Raw genomic sequence first — 11,009 nt, 5'->3', positions numbered from 1 at the left:
TAGCCACCTCCATTTACGATAATTTTATATACTAATTTACGATAATGCCAATACATATTTACGACAGTTGGGTTAATATAACACATGGGGATATTTACCATAACGTTATAGTAAACCACTTAGTAAGGAGTTACTATAATCTCATAATTTAACATAGTAATTATCGTAACTTAAAGTGACTATAGAATAAGTTATTTTGTAGCCAGCTACAAGATAGTAGTTATATATATATAAGTGTTTATAATTCATGTGTATAACATAAGGGCTCCTAAATCTTGGTTTCGCCCCGGGCCCCTAAAATCTCAGGGCCGGCCCTAGGTGCGCGAGGGGTGCACTCGATGGATGTAGCCTCATGCCTAGAGGAATCGGTCAGCGGGTTAGTCACACTATCATGGCACTAATTCGAAGGCGTAGTCTACCACTATTTTTGACACCCAACAGGAAGGGAGGAGGCTGAAGTCCTAGAGGCTGGCTTCAAGGCTAGGTCTCACAACAATTCAGCCAGAATAGTATTTTTCAGCTAGTTTCAGCCAAGATTCAGCAAGCCGAACGGGGCCATAATGATATATAGAATCAATTTCCATCTCCCACTATATGAATATAAGATAGGCTTATTTGTAAGTTTGAAAAAGTTATGTAATGTCAAATTCCAAGCCAAATAGCCTAATCCATTAAGTAGAATTCAATTCCTCCAAAATGAAGGGATCCAAACAGCCCCTAAAGGAAAAAGTTCAAATTACTCCCCTCAAGTTTGACATATGTCCAGATTACCCTCTAAACTTATATTCGGTTCAATTTACTCCCTCCAACTATTTCAGTTGGTCTAGTTTACCCCTTAATATGGTTTGTTATTTTTGTTTTTTTTCCACGTATTAGTTGAGTCTTAACACTGGATTTTTCTAATACTGGAGATACAATATCGTATAAAACATAATGATGAAAAATTCATAGTGCATTTTTCTAATACAAAATGTAATGTCCTCTATCATCTCACAAAATTTGAAACTAAAAAATAATTTGTACATAGAGAAACAAAAAAAAATCTCCTTAAAGTGTTAGTTGGACCAACTTAAATAGTTGAAGAAAGTAAATTAAACTAAATGTTAGTTTAAATATTTGGATATAGGCTAAATTTGCTCGGAGTAATATGGATTGTTTCCTCCGTAGAGGCCTCGGCCCCTCCAGTTTCGTGAAAAAAATGTCTGTAAATAAGGACTATTGATCAGCTTCAGTTTGTCAGATAATTAAGTACTAACATTTGCAGCTTCTAATCGAGACGCTGCAGCTGCCTATTTTGTGTGATTCTAGTGTCATCTATTTGTCCTGTTTATCCCATGAGAGGCTTTCCTATAAATACATTTCTAGAATCTCCTCGGGTACCTCGGTTTCGTAACTTTTCTTCCACTTCGTTTCCCGTTGGAGCTCCGTTTGTTCGTAACTTTTCTTCCACTCCGTTTGCCGTTCGTAACTTTTCTTCCACTCCGTTTCCCGTCGGAGCTCAGTTTGAGGTCTGGAAAAAGCAGAGGCCTTGCAGCAACCACAGCTAGTAAACAAACATCACAGCCATGCGATTCATAGAAATCTAGCAGGAAACGAAATGTTTTCATGCTATAAGAGTATAGGCCATCATTGGCTCAATATAATCGCAATTCAGCTCCAAAGTTCATAGAATAGGCAGAGTGGAACCAACGAGTTCCTCTAGAACAAACCTACAATTACTTAGCAGTAACTGTATGCGGAAGAGAGAAAAAACGAATAGCCCCTGGCCATGGTGTGCGTTGATAGAGTGATACATAAACATGCCAACATGCTTAACTTGCTAGCAAAAAGGTACATAAATTATTCTCTCTCTTTTTCTATTCTGAAAGCATCTACATCTCTCATAGGTGATAGTGAACACTTCTTTCCTGGGCTCAAGTACCCAGACTGCAAACACTCCATTTACAGCTGCTATTTGCTCGCATAAAGCTGCAAGAGTTTCATGAAACGTTAACCATGTTGCCAGCAGATATGCAGAAACCATACCTTGTATTGTTGCACATAACTGGGTAGCACGCTTTGGTACAAGATGTGCCCAGGGAACTAATCTTCAGATTTCGTAGGCACCCTTTTCTTCCCATAAGTAAGGCCAGTGTCCTAATCATCACACGCATAATTAGCACACAGAAATAACTCATAGTACAGCCTATTTGTCAAACAATCTGTTATCTGGCATCTAACACAGAGTGGATGTAGCTACCTGTGGATCAGGAATTGGTTTCCGCTTCTCAACATAACGATACGGATCTGAGGCAGCAGCCAAAGCGGCTCGCTCCTGGGGAAAAAAGAATATAATTTCTTTAGTGAATGGACAGACAAGGCGATAACAGTGCAGTTCTCTGAAGTGATTTTGCCATATGCGCAGTCATATATTTTCTGAGGATGCGTAACCAACAGCACAATTGAATAAAATATATGATATACAGCTTATGAATACATGATCTCAACACTAATAAGATACAGAAAAAGAACACTAATAAGTAATAACTGACAAATTATCAAGTGCAATGAGAGAAACTGTGCGAATAAGGGCCCATTTCGTTTATCACAAGCTTTATCATAGCTAAAGCTAGGTCAACTGGGCGCCATGCTGAAGTGCAAAACTATTCAAGCACATTTGAGAACAAAGGTATGGAGTTTGGAGAATTCATATTGTCATGGTATATTGCAGTTTTGCTGTCTTTGTAAGAGCTGCGTGAAATTGCTAAGTTTAAGCTGTGTTGTGTGCACTTGAGCAACACCGCTACTTGCGCCAAATAAGGTATTTCTCTAATTCTCCTGATAACATCCGCAGCAGGCACAAATACAGCCCGACTGAGCATCAGTAGATAGCTCCCTCGTATCTAGATATGGCAGAGAGATAGGCGAACAATTCGCACAAAAACCAACCAACCCAGGGGCAACAATTTTGCAGCAATCCAATGCATAATTAACAGTGCACCAAAACCTCTAAGCGCCCTAGAGCTAACGCGCCAGCTAACAATCTGCTGACTGAGCAATTCCACGGGCCTAACTTCGCACGCACGGATAGATCGATCCCAGACGAGACGACAGCAGCCACCCTCGCTCGTGATCTGAGGGCAACCGATACCGACTAAATTAAAAACCCCAAATGGTGCTGCGGTAAGAGCGGGGAAGGTAGCTGTCACCTCCTGCTCCTTCTGGAGCTGGCGCGCGGGCTTGACCCAGAGGTAGTAAGCGAGGGTTCCGGCGACGGTCCAGGAGGCGAGGTTGCTCCACCCACGGAGGCCGCCCAGCGCGTTGCCCACGAACGACCGCGTGTCCCCCACCGCACGGCCCCACCCGCTCGCCGGCGCCATCTCCCCCTCTCCTCTCCGGTGGCCTCTCCGTCCCACAAGCGCCGCGACCGAGCAGAGCTGCCGCCGACGCCTTCCCGACTCCGACCGCCCTTCGCCTCCGTGTCTCGTATTGGTCCGCAAGAAAGAAAGAAAAGGCGGCGCGATGCAGGTGGGCCGGCGGGGGTGTGAATGTATTGTATGGGCCTATATTTGGGCCAAAGTTTGAGCGCCCAGATGAGCTGAGTGCTAGAGGCCCATTATTAGGCCCGCCTTTGGAACATATTATTGCAAAAGAAAAAAAAACTAGGATAAAATGCATATGCAAAACTAGAGGATTAAAAAAACAATGATTGTACTTCTTGTTCTGCTATATGAATTGCACTTGCTTCGCTTTTTTCAAATATAAATGATCTGCTTGCCTAAGTTCTCAAAACTATTTTTGCAAAAAAAAGTTCCTCATTCCTACTTGTAATTGATGAGCTCACTCTTGCCCTTCGCCGAGTGTCAAATCATTATTCATAGTTGATCAAGGGCCCCCATGAAGAAAATGTTGATCCGGCTGGTGTCCTCTACCGACACATAAGGGCTAGCACGACAGAAATGCTAGCTCAAATGCAATAATTCTGAAACACGTGGAAGCATGCCTAGAAGAAACAACTTGAGATGAAAACGAGTGATACTGCTTTTTTCCGTTCCAAATTATAAGACGTCTTGGTTTTTCTAGATTCATTGTTTTTGCTATATATCTAGACATATTGTATCTAAGTGTATAGAGCTATGCACCTAGAAAAGCCAAAACGTCTTATAATTTTAAATGAATGGAGGATTAGCGAAGAGGCAACGATCTACAATTTTTTTTTAGAAGAATTATCACAAGCACCATGAGAATCAATTCATGGACCAAGACAAGAAGCACTAGAACCATGTCCATAATTATACCCAGCCCACTAGCAAATTAAGGAGTCATAAAATGATCCGACACTCATACTAATAAATTAACAAGTATTGGAGCATTTTTTTTTCTTTTGATTGGTTTTTACTTTGTTCCTTTAGCAATTTATGATTTGGTTTTTACTTCAGTATTTTGGTGGTTGTCTTATGGGTGGTGCCATGGCTTGCCTGTGGCTTGTGCTAAGTTGTTGTAACGACTCTTCAATTGCTCTCTCTGTTCTGTCTCTCCACACCTCTCCTACACTGTGTACACCTTCTGGTATGCTGGAAGTATGTTGTATTTGTTCGAGTTTTTAGCTCCTTCGATTCAATATAAGTAGGCGGACCCCCCCCCCCCCCCAATTGATCGAAAAAATATGATTTGGTTGGAACATCTTTTTTCCTAGCCTAGAACATTTTTTTCTCAAAGACATTTTTCTTAAAACGAATTCTTTTTTTACCGGATCATTCTTTTGGAATACTTTTTGGAAGTTTTTTCTCGCTAAGAACCTTTTTCTTGTAACACTGTTCATTATTGTCATAACGATTTTTCAATATAAGTAGGCGGAACCCCCCCCCCCCCCCCCCCCCCCCCCAATTGATCGAAAAAATATGATTTGGTTGGAACATCTTTTTTCCTAGCCTAGAACATTTTTTTCTCAAGACATTTTTCTTAAAACGAATTCTTTTTTTACCGGATCATTCTTTTGGAATACTTTTTGGAAGTTTTTTCTCGCTAAGAACCTTTTGCTCGTAACACTGTTCAATATTGTCATAACGATTTTTATTCTTCCTTGGAACAATTTTCTTTGTCCACAAATTTTTTTTTGGTGGGCCTAACTAGGCTAACCGAAAGAAGCAAAAAATCGGTCACTTATTTGTTTTCTCTCTCTTTTTTGTGTCATTCTTAGCTCTTGAAAACTGAGATGTGTGGCTGCCTCAAATATAGTTATTGCTTGGCTGGTTGATCCAAAAATTAACTATGAGCTACAAATTTATTTATTTTTCTTGATACAAGTGATAATCCATTGTCTGGTGGTACTGGTACATTTGCCTTGTTTTAACTATGAAAATATATTGTTTAGAGGTATTCTACGAGTTGTTCTATAGTATATTTTGTATTGTTCTAGTTTAAGAATTTTATTTTCAGTTTCTATGGCCTATGTGTTGGATTCTTCAACTATGAAATTTATTAGTTTATAATATATTTGTTTTTCTATTTTATAGATATATATTGTTCCTTGGTATATTTTGGATTGTTGGAGCAGCAAAAATTATTGTTTTGTGGTATATTTCTTCTTTCGTATTAGTACAAAAATATATTTACTAGCACAAGAGTATTTTTATTATCCTATACTCTTTTTTTATGTTACTGTGTTTAATGAACAATTTTTCAGCTAGCTAAGCTTTTTTCTTGTAGTGGACTCTGTCCATTTTGGTTTAATCCCTCAACTTAATGTGGTGATCGTATTTTTCTAAATTTAATGGCTCTATTCTTTTAGTGATAGGAGTTATGCTTGAGTGTGTATGTCAGTATGTGTGTCTTGCGAAAGGGCCTCTAGCCGAGTTGGTTAGGTGGTCTGTGGTCTCTTGTCCTGAATTCGACTCCCTGTGAGAGCGAATTTCAGGCTGGGGTATAGGTGGGGCTGGGGTTCAGAGGTTTTCTCTCCCTGTGTGTGAAGATCTTCTTCTTAATGAAATATCGGGAGGTTGTCTTACCCTCAGCATGTCAAGTTTTGAGAATAGCTTATAGCTTAGTCCATGTGGGTGGAAGAAATGAGAGAGGGAGAGAGAGAGGGAGAGAGAGAGCCGTATGTTGTGCGTCCGAGCATAATCACATATGAGAGGCCACAAATCGTCAACAAGCATTATGGGCGTGTTTGGTTGTATGCCACAACCAGCTATGTCACAACGAAGACGTCCACAAAAATTATTAGCTTTATTGTAAGCATAGATGTGGCAGCCACATCATTTGTAAGTCATTTTAGGCGCCGATTTCTAATGTCTCACTTCGGCAGCGGTGCAACAGAGACGTGGTTAGCTGTGGCGATTTTTTTTATTTTTAACACTTTTTGTAAACTAATTTTAAATCTAACGTTGTTTAATTTTTTTTTCAAAACTAACACTTTTGGCCACGCCTATTGCCATGGCGCGGCGAGGCGAGAGGGGTGACGTGGCGATGATTGGGGCGCTGACCGGTGACGTGGCAGGGTCTGTCGCGCCACCGATCTTGGCACGGCACTGACGCGCCATAGCACATGGCGCGGCAGACCTAGGTAAATATCGCCAGCGAGCCGCCCTCCCTCTGTTTGCCTGCCCACCGCCACGCACGCCCGCCCGCCTGCCCCTCCTCGCCGGCCGACCGCGCCACGCACGCCGCCGCGCCACTCCCGCCACGCCACGAACGCTGGCGCGCCACGCCCGCCGTGCCCACACGCCGGCGCGCCACCCCCTTCGGCCGCCCGCCGCGCCCTCCGGCCACGCACATAGGTATTTTTTTACAAATTCATATAGGTATTTATTAGGAATATCAACAGTCTCATGTGCAATAAATTCTACGTGTATGTTTCGTTAAATTTCTTTTGTAAAATATATTCATCATCTTTCGTTTTAGAGTTGGCAAAGAAGCTTCTAGTATATATATTATTATCTTGGGGCTATGGTTATCTTTCTTTATTATCTATATATATTTTTATTTTAAAGTTAGCAAAGAAGCTTTTAGCATACTCAGCGGCACGAATCCATGGTTTTGTTTTCCTAAATTGTCCATAGATACGTTCACCCACCCATAGATACATTCATCCGTTTTCGTATAGCAGTTAGTAACGGAACCTCTAGCATACTCATTAGCGTGGTGCCGTGAATAACTTCCCGTATTATCCGTATTCGTTTTCATTCTAAAGTTGGCAAAGAAGCTTTTAGCGTACTCGCTAGCGCGAAGCCGTGGCTTTAATTTATCTTTTCAAGTTGGGCATAAATGCTTAAATGTGGGGAGCGAGTGGGGAAAGGCCGTCGCTTCTAGTGGATGGAAACATGCTATCATGAGAGGAAAGAAAGGAAAGCTATATAGCAAATACAGTTACGGCATCTCCCCAATTATAGATTGTGTAAATTATATACTTTAAATCAACAGTGCAATAAAAAAGAAATGAAAGCTATATAACAAATGCAGTTATGGCATCTTCTAGTTGTCTTGTGTCTGAACAACTATACATAGAAGTTGCTTATTTTCCTAGTGAAGTTGTTTAATATCAGCCCGTTCGGCTAGTCAGTTCCCAACTTGTTTCAGCTTATTCTCCCTCACAGAATACTATTAAATCATCCAAAATCAGCCCAAACCTGACCAGTCGAACAAGCCCTATGTCTGTTAATGTTACTTTAAATATATACATGTGCTTTCATATTGTGTTCGTATTGCATAACAAGTAGTTCAAATTTTGCAATGCTACATAATGTTAATTTGAATATTGTTAATTTAAATACTTTAACCCTTTGTTTATCAATTTATAACAGGATGACCCCTCCCATGCAGCACCAGTTGTACCCCCTTCTTGAGGTGGAGTACGACAAGCCACACCGAGCACACTTCTTGACTGACACCGACGTAGAGGTGCCCTTGCCTCCTTTGAGTCCCCGCACGCACACCAGGGCGCACTAGTGGGACGAGCGTTACGCATCGTACATACGGCGTGCTGGCTTCCTCGAGCTTGTCCGTGTTGTCAACTATGGTCTTTCGCCCCATGACCCAGTACTACTTACTGTAGCTGTAGACAGGTGCGAGTGCCTTTATTGTACGTAAACATTCTTATAACAAATTTGAGTTTAACTAACAGTCGTTCTATTCTTATAACAGGTGGAGGCCTGAGACCCACACGTTTCACCTACCTTGCGGTGAGATGACCTTGATCATGCAGGACTTGAAGGCTATCTTTGGCCTTCGGTTGGGGGACTTCCAGTGACAGGTATAGTTGACAATGATCACTGGAGAGAGCTGGTGGCTCGGTTCACTGGCTTTCTTTCACCGGACAACGAGATTTCTAAGAAAAATAAGTGAGCAATTCAAGCCTATTTAATACTTGTATTGCTTTCTTGCAGCCATCGGGTCTTATTTTCTTTGGTGAATTTTAGGAAAAGTTCTGGTGTTTCATCGTCGTGGATCACAGAGCGCTTTGATTACTTGGATCCACAGGCTGATGAGGCTTAGATCGATAGGTTCGCTAGAGTGTGGCTCTAGTACTTCCTTGGTGCTTTCCTATTCCTAGACGCCTCGGGCAACACCATCAGCTGGATCTTCCTTGACATACTATGTCAGCCATGGGATAACATAGCTGCGTACAGCTAGGGCAGCGCAGTCCTGGCATGGACATATCGACAGCTATGCGTTGCTTGCCATCGTACCTCAGGGTATGCGAACCTTGGGGGTTGCTCCTACCTACTCCAGGTTTGGTGTTGGGAACGATGGCCCGTTAGGAGGCCCCTTGTTACTGGTTTATCGGTAAGTACTTTGGTTCACTATATTCTTCAAGGTAGTTATATATGATGAAATTATTAATGGCTAATTCATTATCATGTTTAATGCAGCATTGGAACAGGCAGGATACACTCCCTACAGCTCTGTATATCTGGACACAAGCATAGTTAGTTAGAGGGATTGCGAGGCGCAAGTACATGGAGTACACGGACTGTCTCGACGTCCTAACACAACACCAGGTTACGCTCTCTTTACTATGATACATGTGTCTTGTTCGTTGTACACTATATCACAACCTAACTCAATTACGAAATGTTTAGGTGCATTGGTGTCCTTAGGATGCTCCGGAGCTCTAGTACTATCTGAGTCATGTCACTAGGGATGAGTCAGACGAGTATCGCTCCAACGTCTCTCTTATTTTCTTCCACGTGGTGGAGATTCACTTGCCTATTAGGGTTTGTAGGCAGTTTGGAAGAATAACAGGCTACCCACCATCGCTTTACTCCACCAACCAAGAATTACATGGGTGCGTTATCGATTAATAACAAAGCTATAATTCAGAGGTGTGTATGGTACAACTAACAATCGTTTTGTTACAGGTATGACCGTAGGAAGAGGTACAAGACCAAGGATTGGCGCGTGACACACAACGCATAAATCCAGTTGTGGCAGAACAGGGACCGGTAACCTGTCGATGCGAGTCCCCCACACGACCAGCACACCTTCGACGAGTACCTGCGGTGGCTTCACAGGTCTACGAGGACACATATCAAGCCCCTATACACTGAGGAGGCGATTGATGAGGATGACGAGGAAGATGTGATCGAAGATGTGTACGACATTGCCACTAGGGACGGCACACAACTACAGAGAGCCCACTTCAAAGATACGTGGTAAGATACTCGAATGGTAGAATTTGTTATCCATTTGATATTAAGTATGTGTACTAAAATTGTCCAACCACGTTTCTGTACCCAGACGACATAACTGTCAAGGCTGTCCAACGAAGCAGCGTTTTGGCTTCACGAGTCTAGAGGGCAGGGGCCAGACGTTCTCGAGGCTTTTATGGAGGTAAACATAAACTTGTCCGTTCCAAAAATGTTTCTTTAGTGTATATACGTTTGGAAAATGCACTAACTTTAATGTATATTTATGCAGAAGGTGAAGAAGAGCTGTAGAAAGCTAGCTCAGAAGCTGAGCTGCATGGACACGCCTTGGGTGGAACCTAATTACCCGACGCGGTCGGGTGGCACGTCTTCTGGCTCTTTGAGGACACCAGCCGGCTCTTCTCAGCCAGTCTTCTGTATGCAAAATCTCGGCGCAGTGCGTACACCACCACATCATAGCGCTAGGAAGGACCCTGCAAACGAGGACGACGGCGACGACGATGACCCCTCGGGCTTTCGCATATAGCACCACCAATGGGACGATTGACAGCAGGACGAGATCGGCATGTGTCAGCTAGGTGGTGCCCTGCTTGGTACCCAAGAAGCCTCACAGGTAGTAATAATGGTAGTTTCTTTAAATACATAGGCTCCATGAACTAACGATCATACATATTATAAGTAATCGTGCATATCATATACTTGCAGGGTACGAGCCGTACGCACCGGCAACACGACCACACCGACGTTGGCTACACTCCGAATGTGTTGCCTACAAATCCGAAGAGACAGAGGCGTCCGAGGGATCCTTACACTCCTAAGAATTAGTTGGTTATGTCAAACTTATGTCGAACAAATATTATCGTCCAAAACTTGCAGACTCATGAACCAATGAAAATGTTATGTGACAACTTGGCAACTTGCGTACGGACTCCATTTATTTGCTTAGTATTCGTTTCAATGCGTCGTGGCAGCACTGCCGGCGAGATTAACTAGCAACTAGTTCGGGAACCGGCAGTCCCGGCGTATCTCGCCGCCGGTGGCCGGCGTCTTGACCCTGATCCTCCCGAGCTTGGTCATCGCCGCCACGAAATTGTTGAAGAAGGCACCCTAGTTGGACGCGTAGTAGTCGACCGTGCTGCGCGACCTCATGTCGGAGTAGAGCACTTGGTCGGAGCCCAGGAGGCCCTTGCCGACTTGCAAGTTCCAGTAGAAGGCGTTGTCGAAGCCCACCGACGAGGGGTCGAGGAAGGCGAAGGCGTTGGGGTCGGAGCTGCAGGTGTCGTTCAGCTGCGACACGAAGCCGGGGTCTATGGTCGCGTCTCTACCGATCCTCACCGACAGCAGCTCCCGTTCAGTTGCAATAGAGGCTGGTCTTCTATCTAT

General features: G+C 43.2%; 1 protein-coding gene across 2 annotated transcripts; it reads right to left on the bottom strand.

The window, feature by feature from the left end:
- Window positions 1-1,677: 1,677 nt before the first annotated feature.
- On the bottom strand, window positions 1,678-3,473 carry LOC136472727 (uncharacterized). 2 transcript variants are annotated; one of them, XM_066470429.1, is made up of 4 exons: window positions 3,189-3,473; window positions 2,240-2,314; window positions 2,046-2,136; window positions 1,678-1,968 (listed from the first exon to the last, which is right to left on the bottom strand). In XM_066470429.1, the coding sequence occupies exons 1-3, from the start codon at window positions 3,357-3,359 to the stop codon at window positions 2,083-2,085; spliced, it is 300 nt and encodes a 99-aa protein (XP_066326526.1). In that variant the 5' UTR covers window positions 3,360-3,473; the 3' UTR covers window positions 1,678-1,968; window positions 2,046-2,082. The 2 variants fall into 2 exon arrangements, with proteins under 2 accessions (XP_066326526.1, XP_066326525.1); XM_066470428.1 differs by having other exon boundaries at window positions 1,678-2,136.
- Window positions 3,474-11,009: the final 7,536 nt, after the last annotated feature.

Source organism: Miscanthus floridulus, chromosome 8 (assembly GCF_019320115.1).
Source record: "Miscanthus floridulus cultivar M001 chromosome 8, ASM1932011v1, whole genome shotgun sequence".
NCBI lineage: Eukaryota > Viridiplantae > Streptophyta > Magnoliopsida > Poales > Poaceae > Miscanthus > Miscanthus floridulus.
The sequence above is the reverse complement of the archived record's forward strand: the minus strand, read 5'-3'. Positions and strand labels throughout refer to the sequence as shown.